Below are 17,809 nucleotides of genomic sequence, written 5' to 3' on the forward strand. Positions count from 1 at the left end.
ATTTCATGCTGAAGTAGAATGCCTGTATTTTGGAGTCTGCATTAGTGACTCTAAGTGCAAGTCCAGGGGTAAAGACAGATGTGCACATTATACCTGTAGATTTAATGCAAATTGATCCTTTTCTGGATCTGGATCTCACACCTTCTCACCAGAGCATCACATGTGCATTTTGAACTTGTGCAGCTGCACCTGGATGACGGCCTGCAGAGTAGGCTTATTAAACGTTTTTGCTTGACAGCAGAGTTTTTCTTTTTGATTATATAACTTTACCTACATTTTATCGATGAATGAATTTTTCTTCTTTAGGGCTGATTTTTGTATTGGTAAAGCTTGGTATACACCTTTACAAATGCTGAAACAATATTTGTCCCCAATTATAGCCACTTACCTTTAAGTGTGCCTATCCCTTTAAATTAAAACTGACTGCCAGATTGTTTGCACCTCTTTTTAAGCTAGCTCCCTGCATGAAGTCAAAGGTGCACAGCCAGCTTTTAAAAATTATTCTATTGAGGAGGCAAAACTGCATGCTTTTGGCCATTGTCTAGCTTTGTTCCAGAAACTGGGATAAACAGCCTAATCTTGACCTTAACTACAACATTGACCTTAATATTTGCTCCCATACGCAGCTATATCCCTTCAAATTCGAGATGATGGTAACATTTCCACCTGCCCCATTAAATTGCCTGCTGGCTCTGGAAGCTTAAGCAAATAATTCAAAAGACCCGACGCCTAAAATTGTGCGCAGTTATCCCGGAGCGCTATGGCATGATTTGGCGGCTCACAACACACTGAACTGGCTATATGTCAATTACAACACAGATGTTGTTTGGAATTGGAAAATCAAGGCTAATATCTTCCAGAAGCTGAAAATCTCATGACTGAGAATCTTTTGTGTGCATTCCACTTTTAATGTTTGTGCGTCACTGCCAATAAAGGACGACTGGGACAATGCAATACTGATAAATCGCTGACTCGAGTTGCACTGTTATTGCTTTGATTTTCAAACGGTCCAGAGGCAATTGAAATTTTCTGCTTGATGTCTCCTGAGCATCAACAAACTAAATTAGCCTCTGTAATAGATTGTTAAAATATATAAGCTTATAAATATAGCTCTTTGTACAAAAGTAAATGCTGTACACAAATAAAACCTTGGATATATCTTGTCCAAACATACCCCCAAAGTAATTGTGCCTGTACATGCAGCTGTTGTTAAACGATGGGAAGGATTCTATTTTCTTTGCTCTTCATTTTGTGGTGCAGCAGATTTTCATGACATAAAGTTCGATGCACATGAAGTTTGTAGGGCACAACGAAGGAGGGGGTGGAGCAGTGTAGAAGTGTCTTCTGGGTTGTTGCTGACTAGTACCAGGCAAAGGGAAAGTTTACAATAAAACTTTAGTATTGGTCCAAGTACACACACATTTTAAGTGACACACATACTTCATCCATCATGTTCCATAATATAACTGACTGAACTATATATGGTCACCAAATGTTAGCTAAGTGGCTCAGGTATTTCCAAAAATCATTTATTTATTTAAAACACTAATTTCTGCTGCACTTCCATACTGGGTGAAATTGGTGCGCTTTTTTATTGTGTCATGTAAAACCATTTTCTCCCTGGATCCCCAGACATACGTCTATTGTAATGATATGAAAGCATATAAATGTGATCATGTGGATTTATTCTGTGAAGTAAAATGGCTGATGACAAATGTGTGGATAGATTAGAGTTTATAGGAGAGTTCTAAGTATTTTAGAGTATGCTGTGAAGGTTTGAGCATTTTAGAATTTTCTCTGACTCTTAAACATCCCAGATTTTAATTGTTCCACCATTGGTGGTCAAGCCTTCAGCTACCAAGGCTTTAAGTTCTGGAATTCCCTCTTCAAAGCTCTCGGCCTCTCTTCCTCGCTTTCCTTCTTTAAGGCACTCCTTAAGGTACAAACTCTATGACCAAGCTTTTAGCCTTCTGCCCTAATATCTTCTTATGGGGCTCAGAGTCATATTTTGCTTTATAGTACCTCTGTAAAGCACCTTGAGATGTTTTATTATGTTAAAAGCACTATATAAATACAAGTTGTTATTGTTTGTTGCATATTACATGTATCAGAGAATTTATAGGGAAGATTTGGCTATATTTGGTATCAGACTTGGTTCGGTGCTATCACTCTTGCTTTTGGGTCAGAAGGTGGTGGGGTTCAATTCCTACTCTAGGGATATGAGCACATAATCCAGCTGATACTTCAGTGCAGTACTGAGAGAGTGCTGCAATGTCAGAGATGCCCTCTTTCAAATGTCTATCCTCTCAGGTGGATGTGAAAGCATCCATGACAAAGAATAGTATACAGGAGTTTTCTTTGGTGTCCTGGTCAACATTTATCCCTCAACCAACATTATTAAAACATATTGAACGGGTGAGAGGAGGGTGCAGCCAAAGATCCAGGATATCGCAGAACAAAGCAGAGAGTGGGATTGGGTATGGATGGTGACAAAGGATGTCGCAACTTTTCTTGAGGGCCCATAGGAGCACACCTGTTCCTTGTGGTCCCATAAAGGCTTTTATTTTGACTTGCATGGAAGGCATCTTCAAACTACCCACCAGCCTCCAATCTACTTCAGCCTGGCAGGATAAAGATAGCTGCTTCTTTCTCAGGCCTTGCTGAAAGTACCATTGGGGTCCTTTTGATGTAATAAGACCCTGAGGTGCATAAATTTATTTGGATCCCGTCTGCTTCATGTGGGTGCTTCATCCACCTGCAGTACCCTGCCGGTGAATATTGGAAAGATAGGAAAGTTCCATATTAGGGTGGCGCAGTGGTTAGCACCGCAGCCTCACAGCTCCAGGGACCTGGGTTAAATTCTGGGTACTGCCTGTGCGGAGTTTGCAAGTTCTCCCTGTGACTGTGTGGGTTTTCGCCGGGTGCTCCGGTTTCCTCCCACCACCAAAGACTTGCAGGTGATAGGTGAATTGGCCATTGTAAATTGTCACTAGTGTAGGTAGGTGGTAGGGAATATGGGATTACTGCAGGGTTAGTATAAATGGGTGGTTCTTGGTCGGCACAGACTCAGTGGGCCGAAGGGCCTGTTTCAGTGCTGTATCTCTAAATAAATAAATAAATGTTGGCAAGTAACCTGCTCATTTTTAACTAATTCCTTCCTGGTTTTTTCTGGGCCGTTAGGGGTTAAAATTAAATACATTGCATTCATAGTGTGGAGTTCATGGTACAATGCAGTTGTGAGTGAATTTTACTGAGTGCCTGGGGTTGTGAATATCTATGGGGACAGATTCCAATTGTGGCTGTGTAAGGCTTGATCATAGTGTCCATATCTGAAGTTGACTACCATGGATTTGACAGTTACCCTCTTCGAGTTGGATGGAGCACACTGCAGTTTTATGGTACATCGGTGCTGCTGGCCTTTGACAACGTGCCGGAAACAAATCCAGATTTCAAAGCATTTCACTTGGCTCAGCCTTTGGAATTGCCTACATTGGAATCCAGGGGAAGACCCAGGAGACATGGCACTGAGTCTGCTCCAGTGAGATGGTTGATTTTTTTTTTTTATTCATAAAAATCTGTAAAAATTACATTGCCAAACAGTTTCCAAACAGCACCAAAAAATACAACCATTGCAAGGGAGATCAGTTTCCTTCAATACTGTCATGAGTTTCTTCACAACCCTTCCATTTCACAATTGTCATGTCAATTACAGTTTTACATTTACAGCAATTGAGAGGTTGATGTGTTGTTTAGCCATCATCCTGCATCCTTTGGTAGTGGGGGTTGAGTTTTTTTGGCAAGACCAGTAAATATGGAGGATGGTGCCCTCCCTGCTAAAGCCTCTGTGACACTTGAGCAATGCTCCTGAGTTTGCCCATGCAGGCAGGCAGGCAGAGGGCAGTGATTGTGTGACATGTATGACAAAGGCAAGTTAAAATGTATATGTTAGATTGTAGTTACAAGGAGAGGTAACCATATTTGATTGTTGTTCATTGCTGAATCTTACAGCCCATTCTGAATAATTCTGAATGAATTACTGTCAGTATTCTGCTCATAGATTGCAAAGTAGATGGAAAGAGTAAATAACCCATTTTTGATTTGAACAGAAAGAAGCTCCATCAAAGCAACACAAGGAATTTTCTCAAGAATTAACCGCACTTCATGGAGATGGTGGTAAGAAACTGGCAGTAATTTAACTTGGGGCTATATTGCTGTAGTATGGAGGGATTTGTTTGAACATTAGAAGATAAGAAATAGGAGCTGGAGTAGGCCATTTGGCCCACCATTCAACAAGATCACGGCTGATCTTCTACTTCAACTCCACCTTCCCGCAATATCCCCATATCCCTTAATTCCCTTGGTACCCAAAAATCTTTTCAAAACCTGTCTTGAATATACTTAAATATAGTTCGATGGGCCAAATGGCCTTGCTCTGATCATGAAAATTCTTGTGCTTGTAAACTTATTGATAAGGTGCTACTAGGAGTTTAAGCAGATTTGAGGTTAATTTGCCCAGATGCTTTCAAATGGTCTTCTAATAATAACCTTGTGCTTTGTTCCACCTTGTGATTTCTGCTTAAAATTGATTCAATTATTCTACTTCCAAGAGATTGTGATGTTATCTGTAAAATATTGCCCACTGAGATGGGATAGGACTGGTTTGCACGGGATGGAACTGGCCATCTATTGTTGTATTCCATTTGCTCACCCCAGTGCTGTTGGATTACTATAGATCTTTGATATGTGGTACTGTATTAGATTTTGCCCTCTCCAATGCTATTGAATTTTGTTACCACCCCATACTCATGGGTTGTACAAAGATGATTGCCCTTTATCCTGCAGTGTCCACTCACGTCTCTCTGCACTCCCCCATAGGGGGAGTATAGAAAGTGGAGAGGTGAAATCAAAAAAGAAATTAGAAAAGCAAAGAGAGGGCATAAAAGAAGATGTTTTATCAATACATTAAGAGTAAGAGAATAACTAAGGAGAGCGTAGCGCCCATAAAAGACCAAAAAGATAACCTATGTATGGAGGCAGAAGATGTGGGTATGGTTCTGAATGAATACTTGTGTCTGTCTTCACAAAAGAGGGGGACATTGCAGACATTGTAGTTAAGGAGGAATAGTGTAAAGTATTGGATGTGATAAACATAGGGAGAGACGAAGTATTAAGGAGATTAGCATCCTTGAAAGTCGATAAATCACCAGGGCTGGATGAAATGTACCCCAGGCTGTTAAAAGTAGCCAGGGAGGAAATAGTGGAAAGTCTGACCATCATTTTCCAATCCTCACTGGAAACAGTTGTGGTTCCAGAGGATTGGAGGTCTGCTTAAAAAGGTTTGTTTAAAAAGCAAGGAATAGACCAAATAATTACAGGCCAGTCAGTCTAACCTCAGTTGTGGCAAATTATTGGAATCAGTTCTGAGAGACAGGATAAACTGTCACTTAGAAAGGTACAGATTAATCAAGGATAGTCAGCATGGATTTGTTGAGGGAATGTTTTGTCTGACCAACTTGATTGAATTTTTTGAGGAAGTAATAAGGAGGATAGTGCAGTTGATGTGGTCAACATGGATTTCAGCAAGGCTTTTGACAAGGTCCCACATGGCAGACTGGTTAAAAAAAAAAGCCCATAGGATCCAGGGGAATGTAGCAAGCTGGATACAAAACTGGCTCAGTGGCAGGAAACAAAGGGTAATTATTGACGGATGTTTTTTGTTACTGGAAGGTTGTTTCCAGTGGTGTTCCACAGGGCTCAGTACTAGGTTCCCTGCTTTTTGTGGTATATATTAACAATTTGGATGTAAATGTAGGAGGAATGATCAAGAAGTTTGCAGATGACACAAAAATTGGCCACGTGGTTAATAGCATGGAGGATAGCTGTAGACTGCAGGAAGATATCAATGGGAAGATATCAAGGTGGGCAGAAAAGTGGCAAATGGACTTTAACCCAGAGAAGTGTGAGGTGTTGCATTTGGGGAGGTTAAACAAGGCAAAGGAATGCACAATAAATGGGAGGATACCGAGAGGTGTAGACGAAGTGAGGAACATTGGAGTGTATATCCACAGATCCCTGAAGGTAGCAGGCCAAGTCGATAAAGTCGTTAAGAAAGCATTTGGAATCCTTTCCATTATTAGCCAAGGTATAGAATATAAGAGTAGGGAGGTTATGCTGGAACTATATAAAACATTAGTTAGGCCACAACTAGAGTACTGGTGTGCAATTCTGGTTACCTCATTACAGAAAGGATGTAATTGTACTTGACAAGGTACAGAGGAGATTTACGAGGATGTCGCCAGGACTGGAAAATTGCAGCCATGAGGAAAGGTTGGATCGGCTGGGGTTGTTCTCCTTGGAACAGAGGAGGCTGAGGGGAGATTTGATTGGAATGTACAATATTGTGAGAAACCTGGATAGAATGTATGGGAAGGGCCTATTTACCTTAGCAGACAGGTCAGTGACTAGGGGGCATAGATTTAAAGTGATTGGTAGAAGGATTAGAGGAGAGAAGAGGAAACAAATTTTCACCCAAAGGGTAGTGGGAGTTTGGAACTGACTTCTTGAAAGGTGGTAGAGGCAGAAAACCTCATCTCATCTAACAGGTGCCTAGATGTGCACCTGAAGTGCCATAACCTGCAGGGATATGGACCAAATACTGGAAAGTGGGATTAGGCTGGGTGGCTCTTTTTTTCTGGCCGGCACAGACATGACAGGCTAAGTGGCCTTTTTCTGTTCTGTAAACTTGCTATGATTCTATGATAGTGCTAGATTACAGATGCTGTCTCTGTAGTTTAGGATTACATGTTCTACAGGAATCCTGGGTATTCCTTGTTACATTACAGGAGGGCAGACCCCGTCATTGGCCCAGTACAGGAGGGCAGATGCCTCCTTGGGACAGTGCAGGAGGCCAATGCATGAGCTGTAGAAAAAACATTTTGTGAAGATGGATTATCTATTTGTGTAATAAAACAAAAATAAAAATAAAGATTTTTTATAAAGGAATAATTATTAATAGATAAGCAGAGCAGGTGAGATTGATGGTTAGTCACTCATTGACCTAGTTAAACCGAAATGTTTAATGCTTAAATGACTGCAGCAGCAAGTGATACTTAGGCGTAGGAGGATACCATGGAGCTTGTAGTCACACATGTACAAAGGAAGATTTAATAATTCATGTAGCAGTGTAATGGTTTATTTTTTCTTCCTACCATGGAGGACAGTTACGCCTCACCAAATTCATAGCATATGTAAATTCCACTAATTTAATGTTTCCAGTTATCAACTCCCAAAGTGATCATTTTCAACAAAGTGACAAACTCGCCACAGAACAAGCTGCAGCGATTTAGTTTTAAATATGAACTTGGATGAATATCAGAAATGTCGTGCCACGAGAGTGGAGTGAATGTAGGCAAGTTTGATAGCAACTGATAGCGAAGGGAATAAAGGGATGGATGCAAGTTTGAACATTTAAAAGCGATACTGGTGTTAATGTTGACATATTTTGATAGTGAGAGTGGAGTGAATGGCAGCAGCTTGGAATGAAGGGTGGTAGACTTGCTAGTAATAGTGGTATGGACCCAATATAGGCCTGATTATCCATTCCACTGAGCTCCTCATTTCACCATTGCAATTGTGGAGCGTTGCTGAGCAGGTGCTTGGTAACTCCCTGTAGAGGGAATGGAAGAATGGAAAATCTTCACTACACCTCTCTGCCTGCAGGCCAAGAATGGCATTGATGGTGGTTGTGGGGCAGGTCACTCTCACTGAGGTCTTAGACTCAGTGGGCTGGATTTAATGGTCCTGCCCAGAGAGGGGCTAGGAGGCCAGGGGGGCCCAAAGAATTGCGACAGGAGATGAGTGATGGAGGACCGGTCACCTTCCCGTTACCACTGCAATAAAGTCGCGGGGCCCCTCTCCTCTGTTGGTAATTTATCTCCCTGAACTCCTCACCCCCCTGCACACAACACCCCCCCATCGCAGGTCCTGCCGGACTGACCCCAGCGACCACACCTCACTTCCCTGAGGTCCAGGTTTTCAGTGCTGGGCCTGGTTCCAAGGCCTCCTGCAGTACCAGCAATGACCACCACTCTTGGTGACGCTGCTGATACTACTGAGCTGCCAGCCCTCTGATTGGCTGGCAGCTCTTGGAGGCAGGATCCCCATCATAAAGGAACAGGGACTCCAGCGCCAGGCAATTAATTGCCTCAGCACCGTTGAATAGAGCCTGGGGGGCTCCGAATGGCTGAGGTGGGATTCCCACTGACTTTTCAGCCTGGCAGCGGGATACCTGCCGACTCCAGTAAATCCGGCCCAGTAAGTGCATAGTCTGAAGCAACAGAAACCAGCGAGGTGAGAAAGCGTAGGAAGAGATTTGTAGCAGCTGGAAACAAAAATCAACTCTGACTGAACAGCAGCTGTCATCTCAGGAATGTGCTTCTTTGTCAAATCTGGTGTGTTCATTGAAGTTATATGGGACTGTTTCTTCATCAGTGATGAAGTATTGTGGTGGTGTATTGCAAAAATGTTTTAGTGTTTGAGTAGTCTGTGTGACAAAATGCAAGCTTTTACTTGGTCTGTGTGAATTAATTGTGTGCATTCCATCTTCGGACCCATGCCATTGGTTTAAAGGCAATATGCTAATTGTGAAGTTGCTGCATTTGCACAATAACTACCCATTAAACTCAGCACAAAATTAAGTCTATTAATATTAGGATGACTACCCTTTTAACGACATTGTTAATTGCCAATCAACTGCTCCAGCCCATAAAGTGAACAATTAGAAGTGTGAAATCTCATTCTTTCAGGTAGTGAATTGTTGCAGAGTTCAAAATTGTCAATTAAAAAAAAATCTTACTTTAGGATCTCTATTTTTCTTGCTCTCTTCATCCAATTTTTGTTTCGCTCTCTTTAGTTCTCTGTAACTAATTTGACATTGAATTCACCGTCTCTAATTCACCCTCATTCTGTTTATTTCTTAACCCTTAAATCTCTTTGGTTGAGGCGATACACTTTCAGTGCTGTTGTTCACCAAGGTACCAAATGCCCCAGTGCCCTCAGCACACCGTTATCAGCTCACACTTCCAGGGCAAACATTTGAGCTGATGGGTGCCGTAAAATGTGTAACTAACTGAGAATGCCACAAGATGCCCTGCTCCAGCAAAATCATACGGGGAGACGGTGGTGGAGTGGTAATGTCACTGGACTAGTAATCCAGAGCCCAGGTTAATGCTCTGGGAACATGGGTTTGAATCCCATCACAGCAGATAGTGAAATTTGAATTCAATTAATAAATCTGGAATTAAAAGCTAGTCTGATAGCAACCATGAAATTGTCGGTTTTTGCAAAAACCCATCTGGTTCACTAATGTCCTTTAGGAAAGGAAATCTGCCGTCCTTCTGGCCTACCTGGCCTACATGTGACTCCAGACCCACAGCAATGTGATTAACTCTTAAAATGCCCTCTGACATGGACTAGTAAGCCACTCAGTTCAAGGGCAATTAGGGATCAGCAGTAAATGCTGGCCTAACCAGTGATGCCCACATCTGGCAAATGAATATAAAATAATAAAACCTGTGCTACATGAACAAGCCAAATCTGCCGTATGTAGCAAATCTGGGCTAGTCCCAATGTACGAAGGCTGTGCCACATTAAGTTATCCCTACCATACACCAAGTATTCAGTGCAGAAGAAAAATACCAAGACTGTGCCTATATGTACAGCGATTATAGGGGGTGAAATTGATCTATAGCCAAATTTATGTCAATCAGCCACAGTATTCACTCTGAAAGCAATACCTGGACAGGAATTGACATTTAAAGGAAGAGTTACTGAGATCACTGTGGGAAGCAAAACAATAAATGCATTCAAAAAGAGCATGTTAACTACAGATAGTGACCAGCATAATTTCCCACCCCCCTCCACCCCGCTTAGTGCCTTAGAAAAGCTAAGCGTCAAAGCTTGCAAATTTGTTTATTGATTTTGCACCATTGTTTTAAATGTCAGTCAATTAAATAGCTTGATATCTCTCTCCCCCTTCAAACTCCTGAACTTTGAGCACTAAAAAAAGTGCAAAACAAATAAATTACTGATGAAATGTTGGAAATTGGCTGCAATTGTATTTGGACACTGATGGGTCATGTTAAGTGTGACAGCTGGGGGAAGGGAGTCGTCTTTGAGAGCTACTTCATGATAGCAACTGGAAGGGAGCGGTGCTTCCAACATGTAACATTCAGGATGTATGGTCATGGTTGCATTCACCTGGGTTTAGTAGGTGCTTCTCATGATCATTGCAGCACTAAACCAAATAAACAAGCAAAATTAAACTTAAGTTGACTTTATTCACTATTAACATCTGAGACACTCATCAGTCTCATTGTTTGGCTTGACTCGTTCACGTTGATGAGAATATCCACAGGCGATACAATTTTACAGCCTTGCTGAAAAAACTGTTTGCTAAATTATCTCAATTAGCTACAAAGGATAGCCTGCGGTTTTCAATGTTAGCTCTCATCATCTCTTGGCTGCATAATAAATTATTCCTTTCATTATCTATTCGCTTCAGCTCATTCTTGTCACTGTCTTCTAACTGTCCTGATTTGGTCCCCTTCTGCACTAGTCTAAGTAAAATTGTTTGTGCTTTCAGGAAACCACGCATTTTAATTTTGACCCAACTAAGGCACTTATTTGAATCATGTGAATGCTTACCCTATTTTATAAAGCAAGTATTTTTTTTAAAGATTCTGTGACTCTGTATTCAATGCATGACCAAACAATCTAGTTGGCTGGAATCCTGAAATGCCAGTAAAACGCAGCTGGTATTTTCTCAGTGCTTTGGAGACAGGCTGGGAGTGGGGGGGACTGAGGGGGGGAAGGGTGGTAAAATGGCAGTGAAAGGTGTCAGGAAGGGAGCCTGACATGTTTACATCTGAGCGCATATTATCAGAGGCGGCCTGGGCTGACAGGAGGAGGTCGTGCTGGAACTCGGAGGGAAGGTAATTAAACCTGAACAGCAATTTTACCAGGATTTTTCCATTTTTCAAGGAACGCACAGGAACAATGGAGCTTCAAAGCTTTGCCAGCTATGATGAGGCGGAAGCCCAGTGAAAGGTCAGTGTTGGCTGTAGTTAACAGCCATTGTGAGAAGTAGCATGGCTTGCTAGGGTGATACTGAGTAGACAGCAGCAGAAGCAATTGGGAACAAAGACAAACTTGGCTAGCAGGGCGGAGGCACTTGTATATACAGAGTAAATGGGGGTGAGACACATTGAGAGTGCAGCTATTTACCATGGTCCTCATTCACTCAGCTTTCGAGACCTCCAGTGAGGAGGAGCATCAGAGAGGGAGACAACTGCAGCCACAGGCAGTGGGGCAGCAGCACTCAGATGGGCACCAGGATCATGAGCCTGCAAGGGGCCATGGACAGGGAGGGCACAGGGGAGCACTCAACTGGCCTCTTGTGCACAGGCAATGCTACCCACCAGAGAGGATCTACCGTCAGAGGCTCGGCTCCCTGCAAATGTCGGAGCAGCAGTGTCGACGAAGACTATGCCTCACCAGGGAGGTGGCCACCCAGCTGTGTGCCATGGTGGGGGAGGAGCTGAACCCTGTGGGAAAGGCAGGCACCCAATGACTGTGGTGTTGAAGGTCACCCTGGCACTGAATGTCTATTCCTCAGGATCATTTCAGGGATCGTCTGGAGATAGTTGTGGAATATTCCAGTTTGCAGCACATCACTGCATCAAGATGGTCACCAGTGCCATGTTCAAGAGGGCCAGCCAATACCTGCGCTTCCACACCGATCCAGACAGTCAGGCTGAGAGAGCTATAGGATTTGGGGCCATCGCTGGATTCCCCAAGATGCAGGTGTTGTCAACTGCACACGTGTGGCCATCAAGTCTCCCACAGATCAGGCAGCAGCCTTCATCAACAGGAAGAGCTTCCACTTGCTCAACGTACAACTGGTTTGTGACCACCACAAGTGGATCCTTCAGGTCTGTGTAAGATTCCCTGGAAGCTGCCACGGCGCCTACATACTAAGGCAATCCCAGGTGCCCGACCTTTTCAGGCCCCCTGTGCCTTCAAGGATGGAAACTGGGTGACAAGGGCTTACCCACTGAAGAGATGGCTACTGATGTCTGTGAGTAAACTAAGCACAGATACAGAGGAGAGATGCAACAGCTGCCATGGGACAGCTCAAGTGACCATTGAGCAGGCCATAGGCCTTCTGAAGATGCAGTTTAGATGCCCGGATAGATCTGATGGTGCTCTTCAATATACTCCAGCAAGGGTCTCGCATATCGTGGTGGTGTGCTGTGCTCAGCATAACCTGGCGCGACAGAAGGGAGAAGCTTTGAACAATGAGGACATCCTGGAGTGTGATGCCTCCTCCAAGGATAAGGATATGGAGGGGGAAGGTGACCAAAGGCAACAGCATGAAGACCCTGAGGGACAGCAAGCAAAGCACAATGTGACACGCGCAATGGAGGCTCGTAACTTGCTAATACATTTCAAATGAGCCTTAGATACACAACCAGTCAGTCCAATAAATCCTTCACCTTCTGCAGGCCTGTTGTCGTGTCCTTCATTGTCCTTACCATTTCCCTGGACCCATCATCACATGAAACAACAGCATGAGAAATGCATTGCCCTCATTCAGTATGGTCATTTCCATCACACCCTGTGCGGGAGCCAGCGAACTCTTAATGGCCCAATAATGTGTAAAGGATTGAAGGATTCTTTTAGTGATGCACCATGTGAGAATTCATTGAAGACACATACACAGTAACATGACATCTATCAACAAAATATAACCCCGTGAAACCCAAGTGCAGCTAAGTGGACTTCTTCACACGCTTGCGGGTGCTCCTATGTGGTGCTTCCCCTGCAATGTTAACAGGTGGCTGGCATTTCTGTTCCATGGCTTTCGATGACCTTGGTGGTTGCCCTCTAGTTGTCTGAGGCCTGGAGGGTGCTGGCATATTGAGGGCTTCCTGCATAGGTCCAGGAGCCTCTTCTGTCTCCATAGTTTCATGAGGCACTAGTGTCACCATTGGAAGGGACGAGGAATCACCGTCCACCCCAAGGGCGCACTGAGAGGAGATCTGAAATGCTACAGACAATCGCTCCTCTACCCTTTCATAGCACACGGCCCTCCCTGCTCTCTCGAGGAGTCTGAGGATCTAGTGATTACGCCAGGCATCTCAACCCCTCTCAACTAGCTATTGCTCTACAGAACTCATGGAGGTGGCAGGCCCACGCGCATCTTCAGCATCCACTGGGTGGTCTGCTGGATATGGCTCTCCATGAGGGTCACCAATCTCTCACTGGAGGAATCCATATGCACATACACCAGAGTCATGGCTGCACTCACAGCCTGGATGGATTTCTCCATCATTCGCACATGGGTGTGCAAAGCCTCTGGAGGCTCTGCCAGATGCTCACGCTCCTCAAGCTGCAGCTCCAGCATCTGTTGCCTTGTTGATGACTCCAGAGTCATGTCATCAGCCTGAAGATGAGCATTGCTGGACCCTCCCATAGTCCTCCAAGTGTGAGTAACATCAGCTGTCACTGCCTCCATCAGCTGCTTGGGCACATCTGTGCTGTGCATACCAGATTATTATTATTTATTATTTTGTGAATGCAAATCCCCAGAGCCAAGCGATAGCGTCCTCATTTGCTGAAATTAAGGTGATTAGTCCACCACTTAGCCTGAGGGGACATTGCTCAGTAATATGAAGCAATGTTTGTGCCTCTACACAAATGCATAAGGGTTTTGTACTGAAGCCCCAGCGGTGGAGGTTTGGCTGCGCAGGGCTTGTCCTAAATCTGTTTAGCAAGGACCACTCTCGCCATGGTAGTCCAAAGCCTGCCATTCAACAGATGGGGTTTGTCACAAGGAACCTGTTAGTGAATTTCTGTGTCTCCCATTCCTTGATCTAAAGGATCTTTGCTCAGGAAAGTTGCTCCATATGGGGCGCCGAGATGGAAGGCGGGCAGTAGATGGATTGAACATGTAGGTGGTAAGTGAGGTGCAGCACAGATGGTTTCAACCAGCTTGTGGGTCTTTGTCTGTTGATGGATGTGTGGGGGAGTGATGTTTGCGAAGACAGGCAGCCGGGGAGGGGTATTGAGCGGAGAGTTCCATTTATAACGCGCATTGTTGCATTCAATTGAGTATCAACAAGATGTGTGTGTGATGACCTATGCCAGATGGGTACACAGTGCTCTGCTACTGAGTATGATAGGGAAAGTGCTGAGGGTTATGGCAGCAGCACCCCACGTAGATCCAGCAAGTTTGTGTAATAGTTTGTTTCTGGTTTTGACCTTCGCTGTGGTTTTCTTCAGATGCTCCCAGAAGGACAAAGTCCTATCCAGAGTCACTCCCAAGTATGTTGGGATGGGATCATGCTTTAGTCTCTGACCATCCATGTAGATATGCAATTCTTTTTTGGAACTGGCATTGTGGAGATGGAATACACTGGATATGGGGGATTCACAGTGAGACGCCATGTGCTGCAGTAGTCCGTTAACTTCGTAATGTCTTTGTTAAGGATCTGGTCCAGGGCGCAGAAGGATGGAGCTTGGGTAGCACAACGGATGTCATCAGCATAGATGAACTTGTGAGACATGGTTGTTAGAAGGTCATTGATATATACGTTGAACAGCACTGGGGCTAACACTGAGCCCAGTGGTAGTCCATTGGCCAATCTTCGCCATGCACTTCTCCCTTGTCCAAGATGGACTCTAAATCGTCTGTTGTGAAGGCGAGTTTCTACAACTGTCCCGACCCAGGTTGGAAGAACTTTGGACAGCTTTAGGATCAGACCCATGTGCCATACTGTATCATAGGCAGCTGTGGGCTCCAGTAGCACTATGCCTGTCTTCAGGTTCTTTTGGAACCCATTTACGATGTAGGGGTGAGTGCCAGAACTTGATCCATTGTCCTCCCTCACCAGATTGTGATCCGGTAACTACTCGCACAAGACTACCCACCGATGTGAGAGTATCTGTGCTGGTGGAGAGTACGGGGGGGAATGATGTGACAGGATGCACCATCTAAGGTCTCCTCCTCCTCCTCAGAGGTTGGGGGCTGTCACACAGTCTTGGTGGCCGGCTACTCTTGTCTATGACCTGCAAGAGGGAGAAGTGATGAGAGGGCAATACACTCTCCAACATAATAATACAAAAGCAAAATACTGTGGATGCTGGAAATCTGAAATAAAAACAGAAAGAGCTGGAAATACTCAGCAGGTCTGGCAGCATCTGTGGAGAAAGAAGCAAAGTTAACATTTCAGTTCTGTGACCTTACATTAGAACTGGCAAAGGTTAGAAATGTAATAGGTTTTAAGCAAGTAAAGCAGGGGTGGGGAGAAAGAGAAAACAGGAGACGGTGTGTGATAGGACAGAGAGCCGGAGAGATTAACTGACAAGGAGGTCATGGGGCAAAGTCAAAGAGAATGTGCTAATGGTGTGGTGAAAGACAAAGCATTAGTGCAGAGAGGGTGTTAATGACAGAATAATCAACAACGCTAGTCAAAAGCACAAACATGAAAAACACAGCTTAAGGCAGACACATGGTAAAAAAAATGATAAAACAAAATAAAGTAAAATAATAATTTAAAAAAGGGCCAGTCATGCTCTGAAATTATTGAACTCAATGTTCAGTCTGGAAGGCTTTTGAGTGCCTAATCGTAAAATGAGGTGCTGCTCCTCGAGCTTGCGTTAATGTTCACTTGAGCACTGCAGCAGGCGAAGGACAGAAATGTGGACATGAGAGCAGTGAGAGGGGGGGGTGGGGGGTGCTGAAATGGCAAGCAACCAGAAGCTTGGGGTCATGCTTTTGGACTGAGCGGAGGTGTTCCGCAAAGTGGTCACCCAATCTCCAATCTCATATCATCTTCAGTCACATTTAAGGCTGCACTCGTGATATTATGCATTGCACTCACCTTGCCACAACGCATTGAGGCCATTGACCCTCTTTCAGCCAGCTACAGGGCACAACCCCACGGCTGCTGACCTCCTCTGCTATCTCCATGCAGGCCTGCTTGGTTTGCCGGGCCGGTCTGCTCCTGCTGTGCCAAGGGAACAAGACTTCCCTCCATGCCCTTACAGCTTGGAGGAGTACCTCCAGGGAGGCATCAGTGAATCGTGGAGCGACCCTTGATCTGCGTTCTGTCATTTCAGAAATTTGTGCAGTTGCCAGGATTCCCTCACTGTTGCCCCCGGGGCTGCAGCATGAACAAGTGCTGCTGACTGCCTTTTAAAGATGGCGGCAGCAATTCCTGAGCTGGAACATGCCCCTGCCCACGCTGCCTAACTGACCGGTGCCCCCGCCTGCTGGCAGCCGGATATCGCGTTTGCAACTCTGTCCCCCATCCACGGCACACACTTTTAGTCCCGATGTCGGGACTTGCTCGCTTCCAGTAAAATCCCGGACCATATTTTTTAAACATAGATTGTTCAGGCAAAATATCAAAGAACTAAAGTTTTAATGACTTCACTTGTGACATACAGCTCCTTTACTCTCCCTAATACTCTCCCTAATATTCTAGCATCAGCGAATTTACTCATTTTCTGAGCAATGTTGACTTCTCTTGCTTTTGTGCTGCTTTGAGTCCCTATTTCATGACTGTATTCACTCAGTTTGCCCTTCACAATTTGATCGCTTGCTGGTATTCTAGTACAAAAGCTTCTTTCTATTTCCTTATTATCCTTAAGTCCCTGATGGTTTGCCTTTGGCTCCTCAGCTTTCTGCTCTAGTCCCTCACTTTGGCTTTACTGCTGTCAGTTTTAGATTCCCCAAAACTTCTTTAATTGTCTGCCTCTTAGTGTTAGGAATTAAGATTGAGAAATAGTCAAGAAATTCATTTTGCACAAATCACTTATACTGTATACTCTATTCCATTTTTAGATTATTTGCATAGTTTTGAAAAACACTAAAATTGAAACAATGCCAAAAGGCTGGAAATGTGTACAGAGGTCGTGTGTAGCCTGCATTCTGGGCCAGCTGCTGCATGTTTACATTTAGACTCGGTTCATCACAACAACTGGAGAGTCAGTTCTCTTTCTATGCCTCGCTAATCCAAACACATTTAGCAGGCCTAAGGCCATACTGATGTAACTGGTAGCAAAAGTTGGAAAGGGTTTATAGAATGCGGTTCTTTGTGGAGCAATACGGCGAGAACCAATACGAATGTGGTAAAATTGTAGCCATAGCTTGGGAGTTGAAGAATGGAGACATCTGCAGAATTGAGCTCACTCAACTGTAATGAGTGCCTTTTCTGCAACAAAGCATCCTTTGTAATCTCAATGTTGGTTGTCAGCATGTAACATCTAATCTTTAATAAAAGGCAAGTCTTTGAGTCTGTGTCCAAGAATCGATCCTTGACATATTGACACATGACTGAAGTTTTTGTCTTTAATTATTGCAAGATTCACATTCCTATCGATATGGCCTAAAACCTATTGTTTAGTTGCTAATAGGCCCAACTTATCATCAATTAGCATCTTAACTTCAGTAGTTTTCTACTTGGATTATGAAAACTATGTTTTGAAAGGACAGGTAGAACGACACAGCTTAATGCTGAACGGTGTTTAGCCATCTCATTGAAATGATGTGAAACTACATCAAGACTATAGATAATTAACATTCTTCCTAGTAAAGACATAAGTATAAAAGATACAGGAATCTCCCTCTGAGTTTATAATAATCAATCCTAAAGCTCTGCTCCATTTAACATGACTACATTCAGTGCAGCAGCACCATCACCACACTGGTGTCTAGACTCAAATTCACCATTTGCATTCATGT

General features: G+C 43.9%; 1 protein-coding gene across 1 annotated transcript in view; it reads left to right on the forward strand.

The window, feature by feature from the left end:
* The window catches only part of LOC137376012 (coiled-coil domain-containing protein 69-like), a 59,984-nt gene that overhangs the window by 20,575 nt on the left and 21,600 nt on the right, over positions 1–17,809 (forward strand). The window contains exon 2 of the mRNA XM_068043920.1: positions 4,107–4,173. Coding sequence (XP_067900021.1) covers positions 4,107–4,173 — 67 coding nt within the window. The remainder of the gene's footprint in view (positions 1–4,106; positions 4,174–17,809) is intronic.

The sequence above is a fragment of the Heterodontus francisci genome, chromosome 12 (genome assembly GCF_036365525.1).
Source record: "Heterodontus francisci isolate sHetFra1 chromosome 12, sHetFra1.hap1, whole genome shotgun sequence".
Lineage (NCBI taxonomy): Eukaryota > Metazoa > Chordata > Chondrichthyes > Heterodontiformes > Heterodontidae > Heterodontus > Heterodontus francisci.